This window comes from Leptodactylus fuscus, chromosome 2 (genome assembly GCF_031893055.1).
Source record: "Leptodactylus fuscus isolate aLepFus1 chromosome 2, aLepFus1.hap2, whole genome shotgun sequence".
In the NCBI taxonomy this organism is placed as follows: Eukaryota; Metazoa; Chordata; class Amphibia; order Anura; family Leptodactylidae; genus Leptodactylus; species Leptodactylus fuscus.
In genome coordinates this window covers 34261507-34285677 of record NC_134266.1, presented here as the reverse complement: position 1 = coordinate 34285677, position 24171 = coordinate 34261507, and the positions used below count along the sequence as shown (strand labels likewise).

General features: G+C 44.1%; 1 protein-coding gene across 2 annotated transcripts; it reads left to right on the top strand.

Moving 5' to 3' along the window:
• Nucleotides 1–531: 531 nt before the first annotated feature.
• On the top strand, nt 532–24171 carry ADGRG2 (adhesion G protein-coupled receptor G2). 2 transcript variants are annotated; one of them, XM_075263582.1, is made up of 14 exons: nt 532–1084; nt 1885–2077; nt 3257–3413; nt 5275–5418; nt 6355–6522; nt 8749–8788; nt 9897–10000; nt 11468–11592; nt 11927–12198; nt 12634–12733; nt 13708–13988; nt 17334–17435; nt 19834–19986; nt 22675–24171. In XM_075263582.1, the coding sequence occupies exons 1-14, from the start codon at nt 892–894 to the stop codon at nt 22839–22841; spliced, it is 2199 nt and encodes a 732-aa protein (XP_075119683.1). In that variant the 5' UTR covers nt 532–891; the 3' UTR covers nt 22842–24171. The 2 variants fall into 2 exon arrangements, with proteins under 2 accessions (XP_075119683.1, XP_075119682.1); XM_075263581.1 differs by having other exon boundaries at nt 694–1084; nt 6397–6522.

The window sequence follows — 24171 nt, the reverse complement described above, 5'->3', positions numbered from 1 at the left end:
TCTAATTCAACATATAACACCAATCCTATAACAACAAGAGGTAGTGGATTTAATACAACAGATAATAGTGAATCCACAAGGACTAGCAATAGTGAATCTAATTCAACATTTAATACTGGTCGTACGACCACAATACATAATGGATTTAATACAGCCGCTAATAGTGAATCCACAAGGACTAGTAATAGTGAATCTAATTCAACATTTACCACCGGACATACAACCACAATATATAATGGATTTAATACAACAGCTAATAGTGAATTGACAGGCACTACTAATAGTGAATCTAATTCAACATATAACACTGGTCGTACGACCACAATATATAAGGGATTTAATACGGCAGCTAATAGTGAACTGACAGGCACTACTAATAGTGAATCTAATTCAACATTTAACACCAATCCTATAACAACAAGAGGTAATGGATTTAATACAACAGATAATAGTGAATCCACAAGGACTAGTAATAGTGAATCTAATTCAACATTTAATACTGGTCGCTCGACCACAATATATAATGGCTTTAATACAGCAGCTAATAGTGAATCCACCAAGACTAGTAATAGTGAATCTAATTCAACATTTGCCACCAGACATACAACCACAATATATAATGGATTTAATACGGCAGCTAATAGTGAGCTGACAGGCACTACTAATAGTGAATCTAATTCAACATATAACACCAATCCTACAGCAACAAGAACTAGTGGATATAATACAGCCGCTAATAGTGAATCCACAAGGACTAGTAATAGTGAATCTAATTCAGCATTTACCACCGGTCCTACAACAACAAGAGGTAGAGGATTTAATACAACAGCTAATAGTGAACCAACAAGTATTACTAATAGTCAATCTAATTCAGCATTTAACACCACACTTATGACAACAGGAGATGGAGGAGTTAATATAACAGCTGGTGGAGACACATGGACACGTAATACCACTGTTAATACTGGATCTACGACAACCTCTCAAAGTGGATCTAAAACAACTTATACATACAATCATACTGTAACTATTTCTGGTGGTTCCAGCAGTTCAGATAACGTTACAAATTCACCAAACACTACAGGTAAACCTTACATATACTCTTAATTCATTTTTTATAGAAATCTTTCACTACAGGCATACAATATATTATTGCTGTTGCGGTTTAATCTCAGCATACATTTTAATACAGATACAGTAGATGCAGTATATATGTATATACTTTTGTTATGTCAAGTTTGTAGATTTGGAGAAAAAGTGTTATGCAAACAAAGAAGTCGGTGCACTGGGGGCGGGGCTTCAGCCCTGGGAGCACTGCTCAAGTAGGATGGGTGATATCATAGCAGTGGGAAGATGAACTCTCCCCGCATGGGGGTGGCACCGGCATGGGACAGTAGGGATTTGAGTGGCCTGAGCAGTGTTGGGGAGCTGAAGGCCCAACCCCAGTGCACCAACTTCTGTAAGAGCTTAAAGATGTTTTTTTTTTTTTTTCCACATCTCCAGAAGTGACTTGCATAACAAATGTATGTTATTATCACTGTAATGTGCCTTGTATGGTGGTGGCAGTTTATTAGACATGCAAAAGTAATGGGGGCTTCAGGAAAAAACCTAATTTTAACACATTTTTCTCATCACTACTAACAAAATTAACATTTTCCATATTCTTTAATGTGAAACACAAATTGCACAATGTGCCTGTCTCCTGGTGTTATAGTGATATTTTTATGACTACAATATGATAGTACGCCCCTCAAACAAAAACATGTATCGTTGTAAATCTTCTGTCCCTAACCTTGAAGCATCTGATCACAGAAATGTGTTTCCTCCAATGAGTGAACAACATTTCTGTATCTGTAACTTGTATGTTTTTCTCCTTGTTCAAAGATTCTTCGAAAAATGTGACCATCATCCTCCCCGGGCCGGATGATCTCAATTCATCCGCTATAGACAGGATTTTGTCACAATTAGAAAGCATGTTACGTGGAGAAGTGAGTGTTAGCGACGCACAAGCAATGCTTAATACGTTGGATGTATTATTAAGCGCTAATCAGACTCTTCTTGGACCGGTCGCTAACAGGTAATTTGGTCTTTTTCAATCTAAGTACTTTCACCTTCTCAAACAAAGTACCCCATAGTGAGAAAAAAAACCCAACCGAGTACCCCCGAAGTAATGATTTCTGATAAATGACTTTTAACCTTATGTAATGGCTACCTCAATGCCCCCACATCTAGTAAAATGACCTCCTCAGTGCTCCCACGTGTAATGTAATCAGGGGTGAACCATGGCGTTCTGCCGCCTGAAGCAGACGTCAGAAAGCCAGCCCCCCCCCCCCCTGGAGGAGGGGGCGGGGCCGAGCAGAGGGGGCGGGGACGAGTGGAGCGAGCGTCTTTAGCAGGCAGGGAGAGGACCCGCTCTCTGCCTGAGCGTGAGGGGCGGCCGCTGGAGCAGCGCTGCTCCAGCGGCCGCCCCAATCCACCGCTCAGTGACGGTGACCCTAAGCCAGTCCAGGACAGCTTGTCCTGGACTGGCTTAGGTCAGCAAAAATGCCGCCCTCCCCGTGGCCCTGGCATAGCGCTGCCTGAAGCGGTGGCTTCGGGTCGCCTCATGGGAGGTGCGGCACTGAATGTAATCGCCCCCACAGTTTCCCTATGTGTTGTATAATGGCACTCACAGTACTCTCATGTGTAGTATAATGGTCCCCAGTTTTTGTCTAATGACAGCGTAATGGCCCATGTGTAACATAATGGCCCCCACATGTAATATAATGATCCCTACAATGCACTCATGTGTAACATAATGGCCCCACAAGTAATATAATGGTCCCTACAATGCACTCATGTGTAACAAAATGACCGCCACCGTTCTTTCTTTGGTAAAATAATATCCCCCATAATGTATGCACAGTGACCTGATACCCAGTGATATCTATATTATATGCTATACTGCATGCAGCGGACAGACTCCTATGGGCACCAGCCTTACTTTATAGGTGCAATGAGTTTTTCCATCAGTCCTGATGTTGATGTTCATTGCAGTTACAGGTGCCCGGGGAGCGAGTGCTGAGCTGCATTCACCACTCACCACTGTCCTCCATGCTTTCTCTCTTTTCGGGGCCTGCTGTGACATCAGCAGTTGGCGCCTGGATCAGAGAGGAAGTGAGGGGCGGAATCTTTGTCTGTAAATATGCTATATTGATTTCGTACACGGCGATTTATGTCTTTCTGTTGGTAAGAGTGTTTTCTCTTCTATTTCTAGCCTAATTAAAGTAGTGGACACCATTGGCTTACAGCTGGCTTTCCCTGGAAACAACATTTCTCTCACCTCTAACTTCTTGGCACTGGCAGTGGAAAAAGTCAATGTCAGCTCTTTCACAGGAACATCTTTTGGCGTTGATTCCTCATCTGGTCTCCAGGTAGGACATGATTAAAAATACATTGCAAATTGTGCATCACAAAGTCAACTTTAAGCTAAGGTACCACGTAGCGGGCCGCAGCCAGAAAGCCTTGAAAGAAAAACTGTGTTGGAAATGCATTGAGTTTTTTCCTGCAGCGTTTTTTTTTTCTGTAGAGGTTTCCGCTGCAGACTTTCTGCTTCCATTATACTGCCAGTGTTTCCATAGGTATAATGGAAATGCTGCAGTTTGCAAAAACAATAGATTATTTTCTGTATGTGTGTTTGCGGTTTTCGCCACAGGGTTTCTATCGTCGCCAAACTGCATTGTTTACGCCATGTGGGGCCTTAACCACTTCCAGACCGCCCATAGAGTATATACGTCCGGATAGTGGTTGCCTAGTTCTGACAGGACGTACCGGTACATCCAGTCAGAACACAGTAACTGCACAGAGATCGTGCAGCTACTGAAGCTGGGAGCCGGTTGTAACTTCAGCCGGAGCTCTCAGAGAGAAGACAGGGAAGGTTTATTCTCTTCCCTGCCATCTCGATCGCTGTGTATACAGTGCTCAATGAGCGCTGTATACATGGCTATGGGCACCGCCATGATGCGGCCGCCCTCTGACCCGGCGGTCACGTGATCCGCCGGGAGCAGCGTCTTGCAAGAGCTGCTGGGTCCTACAGGACCCCAGATCAGCTCTGTATACTGTGTATACAGCGTGCAGGAGGCTGGATTTCTCCTGCAACTGAGGCTATATGTACCAGCCTCAGGGTATGTTCACACATCAGTATGCCATCAGTCCGTTTGAATTCAGTTTGAGACTTTAAAACGGACTGATGCACATACTGATTGTATACTGACACCTTTTTATGCTGATAGCAAACGCTGTGGTCCCCTAGAGGACAGATAAGGGGATTAAAAGTAGCAATTGTAAACAAAGTAAAGATAAGGAGGACATAAGGACATTTTTTATATCTCCTTATCTTTACTTTGTTTACAATTGCTACTTTTAGTCCCCTTATCTGTCCTCTAGGGGACCACAGCGTTTGCTATCAGCATAAAAAGGTGTCAGTATACAATCAGTATGTGCATCAGTCCGTTTTAAAGTCTCAAACTGAATTCAAACGGACTGATGGCATACTGATGTGTGAACATACCCTCACAGTTGCAGGAGAAATCAGCCTCCAATACAAAAAAAAAAAAAAGTGATCAGATGTCCCCAAAGGTCTCTTATCACCTTATGAGGACACAATCTGAAAAAAAAAAAAATATATATATATATATAATTAAAAAGTTTAAAAAAATGTAAATAAAATAATAATAATAAAAAAATACGCTAATAAAACGCCGTTATTAAAGGTTATAGCCCCAACCCCCGATGACACCATACAAAATAAAAATTACCATAACGGAGAGGAAAAACTATATTATAAAGTTTTTCAGTGACACTTTGTGTTATTAAATAAAAAATAAATAAATAAATTGAAAACCAGACACAATTTGCCTTCTATTATGTTTATATTTTCCCGGATATAAAAAAAAATTAAAACACATTCGAAAATAAAAACAACATAAAAATAAAGCCCTATGTGTCCCCGAAAAAAAGATGCAAAAATTAGTTGACTGAGACATACGGGAAAAATGTTACAGCCCTCAAAACCGCACATACAAAATAAACCTAAAATGTGTCTGGTCCTGGACCACAAATTGGCCCGGTACTGAAGTGGTTAAAGTAAACCTGTCCCCAGGGTTTTTTTTCTTTGCATTTTTCAAGCAGATTTGGGTGCGGAAACCCCAAATGGAATCCAGGCGCAGGTGTGAATCTAGCCTTAGGAAGGAACTCTGCGGATCACTGTCATTATAATCTGCTTTTATATTGAAGGTATCTTGGGGGGCTCAAGCACCAGGAAACAGTGATGGCTCCGTTCTTCTTCCTGCTTCCGTCATCAGTCAATTGTCTCCTGATGAAAAAAAGAACGCCTCAAGAGTACAGTTTAACTATTATGCCAAGACGTCTTTATTCATGGTAAAATCTCATAGTGTGATATACTGGTTTATGGAGCATGTAAGAATTACTATAGACTGTAACATTTCATTTATCAACACTGTAGGGATTGTAGGGTTATAGGTTGGACTTGTATCAGAAGAGGTGATAGGATCTCCATCAATGTCAGCTCTTTGTATCCTTCAGTAGGCGACTCACAGCATTTTCTGGTGCAATTAGAATTTTTTCGGTAGCCCCCACCATTCCTGAGCATTCGGTGCTGTTAGTTTCTGTCCCTGATAGGCTTGTTAGGCTCCCTGTTGTGAAGTGGGTAGTTTCAGGCAGACAAGGGGGCATGATTCAGGGCTCTCAGACACTACCCAATCATGGGCAGACAGTATCCGCTCAGAACCACGCTCCCTTGTCTATTATATAAGACCACCCACTGACTTGAGTAGAAGATTATTTAGCATATTGGGCAACAAAGATAACTGTAGGAATTGCCCTGAAAGGTGTTGACTAGAGAAATAATTTCAATTCTGCCAGAAACAGAAGAGTGGCAACTAGTAAAGAGTACAAAGAACTGAATTTGGTGCAAGTTGTAAAAATTCCTCTTTATATGAGCTTAGTCTTGGTATTGCTGACCCTGCCAGCTATGTCACTGTCTAAGGCTGCCGCTAGTAATCTGAATTCTACCTTCAAAATGGAGATGTGAAGCAATATAAAGTAATGTTTTTAACATGTAACCTAGCAAAATTCCCCTGTACCTCCTGTAGTCGGCGACCAAAGCCTGTTCCAGTAGTCTGTCTGATATACTATTACTGATTTATATATACCCACCTTACCACTTTAATATACACTACAGGGGAAAGAGTATTTCATTACTTACATGGTGTCTAAAGTTGTCTGATGTCAGTGACCAAAGAATATTACAACCATTTACTGTCATGCCAAGTATTGTTACGGTTTATCTTTTAGTATATGTGTGTTAATACTTTTCACCTTCCATATGTTTATCAGGACTCGTCCCTCACTACAAAACAATTGGTGAGCAAAGTGATATCGTCGAGTGTCTCAAACCTCTCAATCAGTAATCTAACTGAAAGTATTGTTGTAACGCTAAAGACCTCACCGACCAATAGCTCAGTAAGTATGATGTTCTATGTAATAAGATCCTATAATATGCTCCAGTATACATGTCAGGTGCTGGTGCAACATTTGTTACTTGTCTAAATGATTTGGTCTTCCTATCTTTAATCTTCCAATGTTGTAACGGCAGATGAATTACTGATGTTATGGTATTATTACATTATAATCCCAAACAAGGATCCCACAATGTTGTCAGAGAGCCTTTAAGTTCCCTTATGGCGGAACAACAGGGCATAAGAAATGACACAGGCAGCATGTGTGAAATCTTGTGCAGAGTGAGTCCACAACACAGTAAAAGTAAAATTTATTTATAACTTCAGGCCTTACAATAATAAACTAGATGATATTACATCCAGTCAGAATCGCATACAATGTATGATGCATGAATACATTAACTTATTGCTTACTTCAGTGGCGTTACTAGCAATGGCTGGGCCCCAAGGCGAATATTTGACATGCCCCCCCCACCTTTGCCGACTCTTTTCAGACCCCAGAGTGTAATGATCGGAGACCCAGGGGAGGATACAGACATAAAAAACACTGTTACTTACCTCTCCCTGGCTCTGGCGCACTCCCTACTATTTTCAGCCATCGTCAATGTTGGACCAGACATCGCTGAGCCAGGTCGGTGTCGCGACCCATAATGATGCCGGCCTGGCTCACGTGACGTCTGGGACTACCAGAGGGAAGGAGAGGTAAGTAACACTGTTTTTTATGTTCTCTCACCTCCCCCGTGCCTCTGATCATTATACTCTAGGGTCTGAAAAGATCCCAGAGTATAATGATAGTAGTGTTTGTTGGAGTTCGCGGGCCCACGGCCTCATTTACCGATCCCCCACTCTTTAAGACAGCTAGGTCCGCAGAAGGGGAAGTGCAGGCAGCCGTGAGCAGGAGCAGAGATCGGTACATAAATAGGGATTTTAAAAGCAATCCTATTCACTATACAGCATGGAATCTAACAATTGTTAGAATCCACGCTGTGTAGTGAATCACTAAAGTAGCCAGAGGATTTTTTATTAATACTCTGGCTACTTAGTCCCCCGTGGTGTCCACTTACCTCCAGAGATGGCTGGTCTGGTGCCCGGTGCCTTCCTTCTTCTTTGCTTCGCTGTCGCTCCACGCTTCTCTTCTCCCTTTGCTGCCCCCTCCCTGCCAGGTTAGGAGAGTGTGGGCGGGTTAGGAGAGTGTGGGCGGGTACTGGGAGGGGAGACATCACGTCTCCCCGCCCTGTACCCACCCACACTCTCCTAAGCCACATGCCCCGCCTACCTAGCGCTTTAAACACTAACCTGGGAGGCGGGGCAGCGAGGCAAGAAGAAGGAGGGCACCGGAGCAGCCATCTCTAGAGGTAAGTAGCTGCTAGAGATGTTTAGTTTAGCCTCCAATTCGAATGAATGGAGGCAGCCGGCGCGCAGGGGGTTAAGGCTTTGTGCCGGCTGCTTCCATTCATTCCTATGGAGCTGCAGCGGAGCCTTCACACTGAGTATACAGCGTATACTCAGTGTGAAGGCTAAGCAAAGAATTGTGGGAAAAGATCACCGATCTCGATCCCACATAAAAAGATCGTGTTTGGCATTCCGATCACGATCATGAAATTTTCTCGATCGCCGTTCGGAATCCGATCTTTTCCGAACACGATCACTCAACCCTATCCAGCAGTTAACGACCTAGTAGAAAAAAAAAACATCAGGCGCCCCCTAATGTCCTGGGCCCTGCGGCAGGCGCTACTGCCGCTACCCCGGTATTTACGCCACTGGCTTTCTTTTCTGGCTCAAAAACTTTGGCTCTTATTAACTGTGAGCAGAAATAGACAAGAAATGGCCAAGAATTGACAAATGGGGGGAGCTGTATACAGGGGGAAAGGATAGGCTATATACAATTAGACAATAGAATCAATAAAGTAACAATAATGTGTAAATATTCTCATATACCATATTCTTCAGATGTCCTGATCACTAATAAGCACAGGATGTAGTAGAGATGAATAAAAGGAATATTGATCAGGGAAACGTCCTGTCATATTGGGTCCCAGTTTACATTGTTTGATGCCAGGCCATAAACTGTGGTGCCCAGAAGTAGCGTCAGAGACGGATACATGGGCAGGATTAGCTCCTAGGCCATAGAAATAATGGTTATTTTTATTATGTCATCAAAGGAAATCAAAGAAAATAAACATATTCTGTATTCAGATAAAATGTTAACTCTCAGTTTATTTTTCCACAGAACCAAGTGTCCTGTGTATTTTGGGACTTTAACAGAAACAGTAAGTATACTGCATTAAATCAGATATGAATGCCATGTTACTGTACACTAAGGGATAATATCATTGTTATGAAGTTATCAGCAACATCATTACCAGCTCCACCAATACTGCCTCCTTTCATCCTTATATAGGCGCCACTCACTAATTCCAGTGGATTTGGATATTTTTCTCTAGCCCCCCCCCCCCCATTGCTTCCTAGCAATTTGTACTGTTCGTTTTGGTGTCAGATATGCTAACTAGACTCTCTAAAGTCAAGTGGGTGGGAGCAGGCAAGGGGGGGTGTCTCAGATCTCCATTCAGAGAAGAACAGTATCAGACCCTTTTGGGCTTCTGCCTGACACCACTCATTAGATGTTAGAGAGTCTATTTAGCATATCAGGCACCCAAACTAACAGTACTTATTACTCAGGAATGGTGGGGGCTCGAGGAAAAATTCCATCTTTGCTGGATTCGGTGGAGTGTTGTCTATTAGAGGATGAAAAGAACTTAAAGGGATTGTACCATTAAATTCACAATTTTTTTCTCGATAACACGTAGGAATAGCCTTAAGAAAGGCTATTCTTCTCCTACCTTTAGATGTCTTCTCTGCGCCGCCATTTGGTAGAAATCCTAGTTTTCGTCTGTATCCAAATGAGTTATCTCGCAGCACTGGGGGCGGTCCCCAGTGCTCAAACAGCACTGGGGGCATCCCCAATGCTGCGAGAGAAATCTCCAGTGCTGCCTCTACCTTCTACAGGAACGGCCTCACTGCGCGTCTTCTTCCGGAGCTGGGTTCAAACTTCTAGGCCGCAGGTCTCGGGCAGAGCCGACTAACTATGACTAACTGAAACATGTGCTATGTCCAGAAGTCCTTCTATATTCCAGGCTATGAGAGTCTTGACTAGTCAGGGTTGGACTTATGATTACAACATCAGACCACTGGTGGCCATTATAGAGACAGAAGCTAGATCTAAAGCCATTATATTTATCTTATGTGTTTACTGCCGGTAACAATTTCTGACCCTACTAGACAGAACGTTATATGACTATATCCCGAGGTTCTCTGTTACTGTCTACAAAATAAATATCTAGACATTGACTTAAATAATGGATTGTGTTGGGTCAACAGATGGAAGTGGCGGCTGGTCATCAGAGGGCTGCTCAGTGGCTAAAACAACACGGGATGAGACAGTGTGTAAATGTAACCATCTAACCAGCTTTGCAATATTGATGGTAAGAACATTATACTATTTACATATATGTTACCATATGTCATAATCTGACTGTATTACGCTAAGTTCACACCAGCGTTCGGGTTTCTGTTCAGGGGTCCACTTGGGCACCCCCGAACGGAAAACTATCCAGCTTAAAAAAGCAGTTACCTTTGGAAACCCGCAGACCCCATAAACTATAGTGGAGTCTGCCAGGTTTCCACTCAAAAAGGGCAGAGAATATGGAGAGAAAAGTTCTGCTTGGAACGGGGAAGCAAACAATTTGGTCCTGTATCGGCTGTATCCTCAAAGCCTCCATCACTCTATTATTTGGGGCACTGATAAAAAGTACATCTTATGATCTTGACAGTGCCAGGAGTGCCTTTTCGTGTGAAGAGGGGATGCCTTTCTGACATATTTTCTAAAAAGCAGCATGGTTAGACTTATTTTTTATAATTGAATACATCCTGTGTCATAATATTGGAAATTAAAGCGGTTGTCCAGGGATTAGAACAACCCGTAAGACAGCTGGAGGAGGTATAAAATAAAAAAACAAACCTACTCGCCTGTCCCCTGAGGCTGACATCACTGCTGTAACCAATCAGTGGCCTCAGTGGTTCCGGGTTAGGAACTAGTGACATATGTGAGTGATGTCATCGCTCCCTCTCCAGCGACCACTGAGGCCACTGATTGGTCACGTGAGTCTTAGGACATCTGGCAATGTAGCCCTGGTATGAGATGGAAAGGGCACATGGAGGGCTACAGAGCACTGGGGACAGATGAGTATGTTTTTTTTTAATTTTACGCCACCTCATGGTTGCTCCAGTTCTTAAACTTGTACTTTTATATGTCAATATGGCTATCTTATACCCCACATTGGTGACCCTAAAGGAAGGAGTACTTTGCTGCTATCAGATATCAAGATAATAGACCAAAACGACCACCTCTTTGACAAGACCACCGGATTTTACAGCCTAGATTTCCTATGACAAATATCACATCACTGGGGGCAACATGGGGGCTCAGTGGTTAGCACTGCAGCCTTGCAGCACTGGAGTCCTGGGTTCGAATCCCGCCAGGAACAACATCTGCAAGGAGTTTGTATGTTCTCCCCGTGTTTGCGTGGATTTCCTCCCATTCTACAAAAACATACTGATAGGAACAAAAATGTACATTGTGATCCCTATATGGGGCTCACAATCTACATTAGAACAAAACAAAACAAAAAATAAATATATATATATATATATATATATATATATATATATACATATATATATATATATATATATATATATATATATATATATATATATATCATATCTCTGTGCTATAAGTAAGTCTTTGTTGCATTGCAGTAGAGAAAAGCAGCGGACTATACGGTCAGGGCGTCGCAATAAATGTGCTTTTTAATATCACTATAATTCAGTACTATGAATGGACATATATATTGCTTATATTCATACGTTTGTTCTTTATTATGTTTCAGAACGTATCACCCAATGCTCAATTGAAACCAGAGGATCTCCTGGTTTTGACCTTCATCACGTATATTGGATGTGGTCTTTCTGCAATCTTCCTCTCTGTGACTCTTGTCACCTACATAGCATTTGAGTACGTAACAAATATACTTGTCTCTTATTGTCTGTCTGTCTTCAAGCACACGAGTAAGAATCATTTCTGTGTGTAATCTAACCTGCGGCATGGGGGACAAGAATACTAACAGTAAGGGCTCGTTCATATCTGCGCCCGGTCTCCGTTCTGCAGGTTTCCGTTTCCTGCACAAAACAGCGGCGCTACACTTCTGCATTCACACGGGGGGTTCGCGGACCCTCATGATCACTGAGGTTCAGAGCTCCAGCGATCAGATCATTTCTTTCTTTACAATGAGTTAATGTATGTTAAATAGTAAACCTTTTCTTACTTTGTAAATTTGTTTTTATTTCAGAAAAATCCGGAGAGATTACCCATCTAAAATCCTGATTCAGCTTTGTGCTGCCCTCGTTTGCCTAAACCTGACATTCCTGCTGAATCCGTGGATTGCCCTATATAATGACATCCCTGGACTCTGCATCTCTGTCGCTGCTTTCCTGCATTATTTTGTCCTGGTGTCTATTACCTGGATGGGCCTTGAAGCTTTCCACATGTATCTGTCTCTCGTAAAGGTCTTTAATACGTATGTGCGAAAATACATCTTAAAGTTCTGCATTGTTGGATGGGGTACGTACTATTTAGTCTTCTTTTATAGCTGTGTGTGCTAAGCCTGGATCTAGGACACACATCCTTTTTCCATTACATTCCTGCTGCAGTCTGATGGCGGTCACTGAGTTACATGTTGATGTCTTCCCCTGGACCACAGCTATAGTTTGATATTAAAAAAATGTGTTGCCTTGCCTCTTGTAGTTATGAACAGACTGTGACATAAATTTCTCTAAAATGGGGCACATTTTGGCATAAAAGTGGAATTTCAATTCTGCTAGCAGAAAAAGGAACCCATTGAAGTTAACGTGAGGTTTTTTTTTCAGTGCTGAAATTCAGCACCGAATTCAGCGCCATTTTCCTCTGTGTGAATGGACCCTTACATCCTCTGTAACGTGTGAGAGCAACAATTCCATTTTTTCTAACATTGACCCTTTACATTCTGTCTCATACCAGGAGTTCCTGCTGTGGTGGTGGCAATAATACTTGCCGTTAACAAAGACTTATATAGTCTCAAAATAAGTGGAAAATATCCAAATGGATCGACAGATTATTTGTAAGTTGACATAAGTCTGGCAGATTGGTGTGAATAGGATTTCATAGACATCTATTTCCTTTACTTCTACATCTTTCACCAGGATATGCCATAAATGTCTGATAAACATAAGCCTTACTACTGGGACCTGCACCCATTTATCTCGGGAATAGCTGTCCCTGACCCCTGTCTTGCAGCCACATGTGCGACTCTCTCCGTTCACGGTTATGGTAGTTCTGCACTCGGCTATTTTTTGCTGATTCCATCAGATTGAATGGAGAGAGCCCCGTTCACATTATTCAGAAGACAGGATTGAGGTATCCAAATCTCAAGATAGGCGTAGGTTCCCAGAAGTGACAGACAGATATGGCATATTGTGTGGATGTGGCTTTTATGGTAATTTACTACCAGAAATGTCGCGTGTAACTGCGTCCTAATTAGAGATGAGCGAGTACTGTTCGGATCAGCCAATCCAAACAGCACGCTCCATAGAAATGAATGGATGCACCTGGTACTTCCGCTTTGATGGCGGCCGGCCGCTTAACCCCCCGCGTGTTGGCTACGTCCATTCATTTCTATGCGAGCGTGCTGTTCGAATCGGCTGATCCCAACAGTACTCGCTCATCTCTAGTCCTAATAGAAAGTATTGATTCATTTATTTTACCGGCTGCTTCTCATTTGCAGCTGAAGGAAACCTGCAGTTTATTCTGTAGGCAGCATGTTATATGTCCTCATGGTGGGCTTAGGAGTCCGGTGGGTGGTCCTACTCCCTGACTGATAACCTTACATATAGGAATGTACATACAGACATAGCTATCCGTCATGGACCGCCCACAGGACTCGGAATGAGGAGAGATCTGAAGGAATAAATGACAAGTTATACTGGATCTTTCCTCATTACACTATATATCAATATTCTCGGCTTCTCCTGTATTGTCAGACGTTCTACTTTTCTGCAATAAACAATTTGCTTTCCTGTCTTTTTTCCATTGCAGCTGCTGGGTGAATGACACTGTATTCTGGGTCACGGTCGTTGGATACTTCGCTATAATATTCCTCTTAAACGTCAGCATGTTTGTCGTGGTCCTCATTCAGTTGTGTCGCATCAAAAAGCAGAAACAGCTGGGCTATCAGAGGAAGACCACCCTCCAGGACCTGCGCAGCGTGGCCGGAATCACCTTCCTGCTGGGTATCACATGGGGCCTCGGCTTCTTCTCGTTTGGTCCTGGGACAACAGTTGTCATGTTCCTGTTCACTATATTCAACAGCTTACAAGGTTAGTCCGAAAACACATTTCTGAATATCTGACCTGGGCCCTGGCTCAGCCTGCATTGTGTGTACTACCGTAAACCTAAAGCATATCTAGTAGAGATGAGCGAACAGTGTTCTATCGAACACATGTTCGATCGGATATCAGGGTGTTCGCCATGTTCGAATCGAATCGAACACCGCGTGGTAAAGTGCGCCAAAATTCGATTCCCCTCCCACCTTCCCTGGCGCCTTTTTTGCACCAATAACAGCGCAGGGGAGGTGGGACAGGAACTACGACACTGGGGGCATTGAAAAAAATTGGAAAAAGTCATTGGCTGCCGAAATCAGGTGACCTCCATTTTAGACGAATAGTGGATTTCAAATCCGGGTCATATGAGAATGTGAACTTTGTGACTATGAGACAGGGATAGCTGTACAGGCAGGGATAGCTAGGGATAACCTTTATTTAGGGGGGAATGTTATTAAAAATAACTTTTTGGGGCTCTATCGGGTGTGTAATTGTGATTTTTGTGAGATAAACTTTTTCCCATAGGGATGCATTGGCCAGCGCTGATTGGCCGAATTCCGTACTCTGGCCAATCAGTGCTGGCCAATGCATTCTATTAGCTTGATGAAGCAGAGTGTGCACAAGGGTTCAAGCGCACCCTCGGCTCTGATGTAGCAGAGCTGAGGCTGCACAAGGGTTCAAGCGCACCCTCGGCTCTGATGTAGGAGAGCCGAGGGTGCACTTGAACCCTTGTGCACCCTCGGCTCTGCTACATCAGAGCCGAGGGTGCGCTTGAACCCTTGTGCACACTCTGCTTCATCAAGCTAATAGAATGCATTGGCCAGCGCTGATTGGCCAATGCATTCTATTAGCCCGATGAAGTAGAGCTGAATGTGTGTGCTAAGCACACACATTCAGCACTGCTTCATCACGCCAATACAATGCATTAGCCAGTGCTGATTGGCCAGAGTACGGAATTCGGCCAATCAGCGCTGGCTCTGCTGGAGGAGGCGGAGTCTAAGATCGCTCCACACCAGTCTCCATTCAGGTCTGACCTTAGACTCCGCCTCCTCCAGCAGAGCCAGCGCTGATTGGCCGAATTCCGTACTCTGGCCAATCAGCACTGGCTAATGCATTGTATTGGCGTGATGAAGCAGTGCTGAATGTGTGTGCTTAGCACACACATTCAGCTCTACTTCATCGGGTTAATAGAATGCATTGGCCAGCGCTGATTGGCCAGAGTACGGAATTCGGCCAATCAGCGCTGGCTCTGCTGGAGGAGGCGGAGTCTAAGATCGCTCCACACCAATCTCCATTCAGGTCCGACCTTAGACTCCGCCTCCTCCAGCAGAGCCAGCGCTGATTGGCCGAATTCCGTACTCTGGCCAATCAGCACTGGCTAATGCATTGTATTGGCGTGATGAAGCAGTGCTGAATGTGTGTGCTTAACACACACATTCAGCTCTACTTCATCGGGCTAATAGAATGCATTGGCCAATCAGCGCTGGCCAATGCATTCTATTAGTGTGAACTGAGTTTGCACAGGGGTTCTAGTGCACCCTCGGCTCTGCTACATCAGATTGCTACATCTGATGTAGCAGTGCCGAGTGTGCATCAGATGTGTAGTTGAGCAAAACTGACTCAGCACTGCTAAGTCTCTGCATTCGCATAGGAATGCATTGGCCAGCCTTCGGCCAATCAGCGCTGGCTCTGCCGGAGGAGGCGGAGTCTAAGGTCGGACCTGAATGGAGACTGGTGTGGAGCGATCTTAGACTCCGCCTCCTCCAGCAGAGCCAGCGCTGATTGGTCGAGTTCCGTACTCTGGCCAATCAGCACTGGCCAATGCATTTCTATGGGGAAAAGTTAGCTTGCGAAAATCGCAAACTGACAGGGATTTCCATGAAATAAAGTGACTTTTATGCCCCCAGACATGCTTCCCCTGCTGTCCCAGTGTCATTCCAGGGTGTTGGTATCATTTCCTGGGGTGTCATAGTGGACTTGGTGACCCTCCAGACACGAATTTGGGTTTCCCCCTTAACGAGTTTATGTTCCCCATAGACTATAATGGGGTTCGAAACCCATTCGAACACTCGAACAGTGAGCGGCTGTTCGAATCGAATTTCGAACCTCAAACATTTTAGTGTTCGCTCATCTCTAATATCTAGCATTTCAAGTATTGTGTAGAGGGAACATTTTTTTTTTTTTTTTTAATATACAGTACTTTAGGTGATTTTGTTGACTTTTGTTAACATGCTCTAAAGTCTGACGTTAGCAGCTCCGTCACTAACCTGTCACATACACAATTGGACAGATTTATGAACTTGGCTAAGGCCCCACATAAGCGGGCCACAGCGAAAAAGCACTGTGGGAAAAAACGCGGCAAAAACATTGTGGTTTTTCTCACAGCACTTTTCACAGAAAGTCCACAGAGGTTTCCTCTACGGACTTTCTGCTTCCATTATACCTATAGGGAAACCACTGACATTTTTGTAAGTATAATTGACATGCTGAGATTTCCAAAGCCATAATGATTTTGGGAACTCCAGCGTTTCTACTGCACGCATTCTTCTGCAATGTGTGGATGGGATTTGCTAGACTTTGCAGTGAACAGTGTAAAACATTGCCGCGGTGTTTACACACTACTATTCAATCACGGCCCAGCTACTTATCCCCTATCCATAGGGCACCTCTCCCTTTATTTCAATAGGAGAGCCAAAGAATTGGGGATCTTTGTTCCCCATTGGCTTAGGGTTCGTTCACATCTGCATTTGTATTCCGTCCAGGGGAGTCTGCATGGGGACCCCCCCGAACAGAATACAAACACAATTGCAAGTGCTGTGCAGTAAAAGCACATGGACCCCATAGACTATAATGGGGTCCGTGTGCTTACCGCCAGATCTCCGCACGGGTCATGCGGACAGGACAGTAGTTCATAATCTACTTTCCAGCCCACATGATTCGTGCAGGCAGCATGCGGCAAGCACACGGACCTCATTATAGTCTATGGGGTCCGTGTGCTTTTAGAGCACAGCGCTTGCAATTGTGTTTGTATTATGGTTGGGGGTCTCCATGCGGACTCTCCTCGGATGGAATACAAAACGAGGGCTTAATGAATGGAGGTCTGTATGGTTGGACCCGTACCAATTTGCAAATTATTTCCTATGGATAGGATAGAGCAGCACAGTGAAGAACCCCTGAAATTTGCATATATGTATATTGTTATCCCTTCCATGTCCTTCCGCAAACAACAAAAAGCGTACAGAATGGCTCTAATGTGAAGAATTAAAACTTGAATATCACACTGTGGAATATACTGATGCTGTATACCGGCAGCTAGAAATAAGTAATATGTTTCTTTTCTAGGTTTCTTCATATTTTTCTTCTACTGTGTAGCAAAGGAAAATGTCCGCAAGCAGTGGAGGCGATATCTTTGCTGTGGAAAATTCAGGCTGGCTGAAAACTCTGGTAATGCTTTCAATGAAGTAAATCTACTGGTTGCTTCTAAGTATTCCTCCACTTTAATATCAGCTCATACCTATCATAGCACATACAGAACATTTGTATCTCTTGCACACTCCTGAGACTAGTAATGGGCTTGATATGACATTGTGTATTTGTAAGCCGTGTACCGAGGTGGGCTCCCCAGGATACAGCGAAGTCACGAACAAAGGAAGTGAGTCCAATTCAATTTAACAAGATAGGACTTTACTTAGTTTAGATATCCTCTTTTGTCCAAAAGAAGACTCCCAGGTATTACATTTACACAGCCTAGAGGCTGGGACCCTGGTGTTATACAGCACGGTGCCCACTAGTGTGGCCTTCAATATACTCCAAGCTTTTACCTACCTGCAAGCTGCGCCTATGCAGCTGCCTGTTACCTGTTATTACCCTATTACACAGGAACAATTCAGTGTGTGTGACACAGGCATCCGGCGGTGTAACACCAGGGTTTACAATCTTATCACAATACTACTAAATTCCCCCCAAACCAAGTACAACTAAGCAAGTATAATGGTTGGTTAGCTTGCAAGCCAAACAGTGTAAAGTTAAACTAAATGTTGCTCCCAGACTTCCTTAAAAGTCCCTCTCTGGGAGATATAACTCTGTAGAAATCCTCTGTGACTTAGTCCTTTTACCAGACAGGTAGATAGTTCACCAGTATTGCAGCCTGGGGTGATGATTATACCTAACTAACTAACTACAGGCTTTTTACTCAGTCCCAGCAATATGGTGCAAAACTTGCAGTGTGGTGCGTGCACGCTTACTTCTGTTGGGTACCTTTTAGTCTCTGTTAGCATCCGGGTGAAGAGGAGCTCCTCGGACAGCATGCGGTCTCACTGGCAGTCTCACTTCTCAGCCAAGTCTCTGACAGTAATCTTCTCCTTAGAATGGTGTCTGGACAGACTCTGAAAGTCTCAAATCCTCAGCTATACTTGCTGTGGCTTCTCCCTCCAAGGACCCTCTCTGCACAGAGATGTCTCCACAGCTCTCTCTTCTCCTCTAGAGTCCAGCACACTCTGACTCAAAATGGCTCCTAGAACCTTCCTCCAACGATCAGGGTCTCCACATCAATCTTCCAGGGGCATGCAGCCTTTTTCCTTTTACCTGCAACAGCGACCTCTTGTGGTCAAACAACAAAATGTCAGGTTATGAAAACATCAACTCAATTACACATTGCACATTCACTACACAGGGGCTGTTTCACCCTCTTACATATTTCTATAAAATGTAATTCTGCATATTGGGTACATGTGAGAGTGTGCCACGTAGTGTGCCATTGCATGGCGTCCTGTTTCCCACTAGTTGCTAGCACTGTGCCCAGAGGCGATAGAGAGTGCGGACACAACCACAACATTTAAGGCGATCCTCCTCCTCCTCCTCCTACTCGCTCAAACCTGCCTAAAGGTATGGATTTGGCATTCACGATAATTGAGGATCTCCTGATACATCACGGGCGTCCTGGCATGCTTTGTCACCTCCAGGCAGACTCCTTGTGCTCCGTAGTTTTTATGGAGTAATTTTGGGTGTTTGGAATTTCCACAAACTGGAGCAACGTTTGGGCGAAGCCGGTGAATATGACACATGTTGTGACTGAAGTTCTGGTTAAGCTGCAAAACAAGAACAGCCCGTTACAAGAGTGCTGCTATTTCGAGGAGAAATAAAATTCATAAAAATACCCTTTTTTACTAATTGTAGTCAAGCGTTTTAACCTTAGTCATTTTGTGGTTGCTTTGCTTTACTTATACACGGATTTGAAGTTACATTGTATTTTAGGATAGATTTTCTTGCAGCAGTTTTTCTGCTTTTTGACCGCAGGTGTATACACTATTGTGTTTAGGGGCCTGGACTGGTGCACGTTTTTTGGAATGGAAGTGCACCTATGAACACATTAGGCTGGAGTCACATGGCTGTAATACAGACATATTCTGTGCTCTGGTTTATAGCTGCAATTTCTATTATATTGACTTTTATGTAAGGGTTAACAACCAGTGGCACCCCCATTGAAGACAATGGCAGCAGGAGTGCGTCGCATCCACCAGGGGTACATCTACATTTATAACTGGAGAAAAACATCTCCTCCCCCGTTCTTATTATTGGTGGGGGTTTCAGCAGTCCGACTCTCACTGATTCTTTGTGTGTATGTATGTATATACTGTGTATATACATACAGTATATATGTGTGTGTGTGTGTGTGTGTATATATATACAGTATGTAATAAAGTCAGTGATTGGAGGGACCCTTGTGAATACACTCAGTCTCTATTCTTCCCAGAGTCTTGGCATTGGTGTTGGCCATTTTATATGAGCGCTTTTGCTTGCCATTATTTATAATGTCATTTTATTTTATTTACATTGCTTCTAGATTGGAGTAAAACGGCTACCAACAAACTAAGGAAACAGACTTCCAAGCAAGGAGTATCCAGCAGCTCCAGCAACTCCATTCAGTCATCCAGTAATACTAATTCTACCACATTACTAGTGTCCAGCGAGTACTCACTGCACCCTAATGGAAATGGTGAGCTGTGCATGCTTTCTTTCTGGCTTAGGCCTGGTTCACATCTGCGTTGGTAATCCATTTGGGGAGTCTGCATGGAGACCCTCCCGAACAGACTACCAAACGCATTGGCAAGCGGTGTGCAGTGAACGCACACGGACCCCATAGACTATAATCGGGTCCGTGTGCTTTTCGCACGGAACATGCAGACAGAAAAGTAGTTCACGATCTACTTTCCTCTCCGCATGACTCGTGCGGAGACCGTACAGAAAGCACATGGACCCCATTATAGTCTATGGGGTCCATGTGCTTTCACTCCACACCACTTGCCAATGCGTTCGGTAGTCTGTTCGGAAGGGTCCCCATGCGGACTTCCCTGAACGGATTACCAACGCGGATGTGAACCAAGCCTTGGGACTTTGTGTCCGTTTAAAAAAAAACTGGTTTTGTCTTGGAAAGGCAGAAGACGCACATGGGCGGTCACCTTTGCAAACCCATTCAAGTGAAAACTGACCGCCGGCTTTCCGTCCCCTGTCCAGGTTCTCGGGGCAGAAGACAGAAACCCGCCGGATTGGCTAAAGCAAAGGTGTAAACTCGCCCTAATCAGTATGTAATCAGTTTTTGACTAATCAGTTTTTCTTTTTCTTCCCCCTTCTTCATTCTGAGCATGTGCAAAACAGACACAAACTGATTGCTCTCAGAATGGAATAACGCTGGGTTCACACTAGCGCCCGGAGTCCGTTCTGAGCTTTCCGTCTTCTGCATGCAGAAGACGGAAAGCTATCAGACCGGGTCCGGCCTTGTGCACCAGTGAGCGTTTTATGCTCTCCGCCGCGAAATTGTTTTTTTAAAACCGGACATAGAGTACTGCATGTCCGACTCAGTGTCCGATTTTTAAAAAAAACGGTTTCGCGGCGGAGAGCATAAAACGCTCACGGCCGGACACCTTTCAAACCCATTCAAATGAATGGGTATGAAAGACTCCTGCAGGTTTCCGTCTCCTGCTCAGTTTTGTGCAGGAAACGGAAACCTGCATGAACGGAGTGCCGGGCGCATTTGTGAACGAGCCCTTACGCTAGGTTCACACCTGCGTTCATGACTCCGTTCTATGGTTTCCGTCTTCTGCATGGCAGAAGACGGAAACCATAGACCGGGTCCGGCCGTGCGCGGCGGTGAGCGTTTTAGGCTCTCCGCCGCGAAACCGGATTTTTTTATCCGGACACAGAGTACTGCATGTCCGACTCTGTGTCCGGATTATAAAACCCGGTTTCGCGGCGGAGAGCGCAAAACGCTCACTGCCGCGCACGGCCGGACAGCTTTCTCACCCATTCAAATGAATGGGTGAGAAAGTCTCCTGCAGGCTTCCGTCTCCTGCATCTGTTTTATGCAGGAAACGGGAACCTGCAATAAGGACAGTGAACGCAGATGTGAACGAGCCCTGAGTTTGTAATCCATTTTCCATAAAACTCAGTGTTAAAACAAAACTGACTGCTTGCTGTCTGTCTGGAATCCTTATTTTCAGCCCAGAGACAAAGTTCTGCTAGTTCTACTTTTCTCTCCAAACACAAAAAAACTGAAACCAGACGGAATGGCACAAACTGATTACATACTGGTTACGCTGGGTTCACACCAGTGTCCGGTCTCCGTTCAGAGGTTTCCGTCTTTTGCAAGCAGAAGACAGAAACCTGTCAGACAGTGTCCGGCCGTGAGCGCCGGTGAGCGTTTTGGGCTCTCCGCGGCTAAACCGTTTTTTTCAAACCGGACACAAAGTTCTGCATATCCAACTTTGTGTCCGGTTAAAAAAAAAAAAAAAAAAATGGTTTCGCTGCGGAGAGCCCAAAACTCTCCCCGGCGCTCACGGCCGGACACTTTTCAAACCCATTCATTTGAATGGGTTTGAAAAATTCCTGCAGGTTTCCTTATTCTACCCAGTTTCGGGCAGGAAACGGAAACCTGAAAGCGGAGACCCCGGGTGCAGATGTGAACAAGCCCTTACTTTTAAAACCCATTGTAATGAATGAGTTTTCATCCGGACCATTTGAAATCAGTTTTTGAAGATATCCAATACTGATCACGAACGGAATGGCCAAATGCAGATGTGAACCAGGCCTGAGCAATGTTTAGATATAAAGTCTAGGCCGCTTATGTGAGGAAACAGTTTGCAAGACTTTCAGCCCAAAAAACAGTGACTAAAAACAGTTTGGTTTTTTTTATATAGGCCAGGGGAGATTACATTTTTTATTTTTTTTTTAAATCATACTCGCCTGTCCCCGGTGCTCCGGTGTCCTTCCTGCACGTTCTGTTCCTGCTGCTCGCTGTCTTTTTGAAGTGACATCCCAGGTCCATTCTGCTGAAGGCGATCATTGGCCTCAGTGGTCACGTGCAGCAGAGATTTCCACCAGTAGACAACAACAGACCGGCAGGACTGGACCGCAGTGGGAGGCACCAAAGCACCAGGGACAGATGGGATTTAATTTTGTTTTTATTTTCCCCGGCCTATTTAAAAAATAAAATTTTTGCCCGGACAACCTCTTTAAGTAATAGGGGTGTTTTGGGACTCTCATTGCAAAAAAATGCAGGGCAATAATATGAACTAGTGAGCTGAGTCTTCCAGAAACTCCCAATTGGTCACGTTTAGTCTTTAGCGCTTTCTGTTATCTGCTGTAGTTTACACTTTTCTTGCTGATGCTCTAAATTTTATATTTAAAGGCAACGTCTTAAAGGAAAGAAATGGCGTTTCTTTCATGCTGCAGAACGGCGAGATGCCACTTCAAGAAATGGCTGCAAGAGCCTCCACCAAGAATGGAAATGTGAAACAGAATTCTTTGAGAAGGACTTCCAATCGGGGAAGCGTGCATTTCATTGACCAGATCTAGCCGGGTCATCTGCTCATTCGCCATGAAGCCTTGACTGGGAATCCTGCGTTCCAGATGTGAGAACACTAGCGGCTTGTGTATTTCTACATTCACTGAACGTAGCTGCCTTGGACTATCAAGCACGGCTGAAATTAGAGCGTCCGATAGAGAAGTCACTGCACCAATAATGGACTTGGCCAAGTGAAAAGAACCGAGAGGCGTAGAATAGAATCCGGGACCACGAGACAGGACATAATGTTTTATGCCTTGTTCAGCGCATTATTCACTTTTCTTTACTGTATTTTTATATATTTAATTTATATATTGTTGTTTAATATTAGTGTATGTATGAAGGCTAGGCCTGTGAGATGTATCAGTAGTCTAAGCTTACACCTTGTAACTTATTAGTCGTGTGTAGGCCTCTCCTGTCCCTTTATGTTCCTCCACAGAACTGGACCTGGTTTTTGTCCTGTAAAACAACGCTGCCACAGATATGGACTTTTCTGAATTTTTGTTGATATTGACATAACTAAAGGGGGCATCGATTCTGAGTTCAGCCCCGAAATATATTGGTACGATGAAGAATGTTATATTGCTTAAGCCGTGTTTAGGACTAAATATGTTGTTTGCAGAGAATACAGAAGCCTTTTTTTGCATATTTGCACATATTAATGAGGTTCGCCATATTTGGCTTATCGCACATGTACATGTAAGCTCTACTTAAATAACAAAGCAATGGCACCTACTTAAAGGGAGTCTGTCACCAGGACCCAGCTTATCACCCCAGCCCTGCAGATAGATAGGTTGCTGTCACCAGACCCAGCATATCACCCCAGCCCCACAGATAGACAGGTTAGTGTCACCAGAACCAGCATATCACCCCAGTCCTGCAGATAGATAGGTTAGTGTCACCAGAACCAGCATATCACCCCAGCCCTGCAGATAGATAGGTTAGTGTCACCAGACCCCAGCATATCACCCCAGCCCCACAGATAGACAGGTTAGTGTCACCAGAACCAGCATATCAACCCAGCCCTGCAGATAGATAGGTTAGTGTCACCAGACCCCAGCATATCACCCCAGTCCTGCAGATAGATAGGTTAGTGTCACCAGAACCAGCATATCACCCCAGCCCTGCAGATAGATAGGTTAGTGTCACCAGACCCCAGCATATCACCCCAGCCCCACAGATAGACAGGTTAGCGCCACCAGAACCAGCATATCACCCCAGCCCCGCAGATAGATAGGTTAGTGTCACCAGACCCCAGCATATCACCCCAGTCCTGCAGATAGATAGGTTAGTGTCACCAGAACCAGCATATCACCCCAGCCCTGCAGATAGATAGGTTAG

Bases quoted from the DNA above. Each gene is read 5' to 3' on its own strand.
- ADGRG2 (XM_075263582.1), top strand. From the start codon at position 892: ATGACAACAGGAGATGGAGGAGTTAATATAACAGCTGGTGGAGACACA. The intron at 13,989-17,333 runs GTTAGTCCGAAA...TTTCTTTTCTAG, and splicing joins TATATTCAACAGCTTACAAG to GTTTCTTCATATTTTTCTTC. The intron at 19,987-22,674 runs GTGAGCTGTGCA...TTATATTTAAAG, and splicing joins ACTGCACCCTAATGGAAATG to GCAACGTCTTAAAGGAAAGA.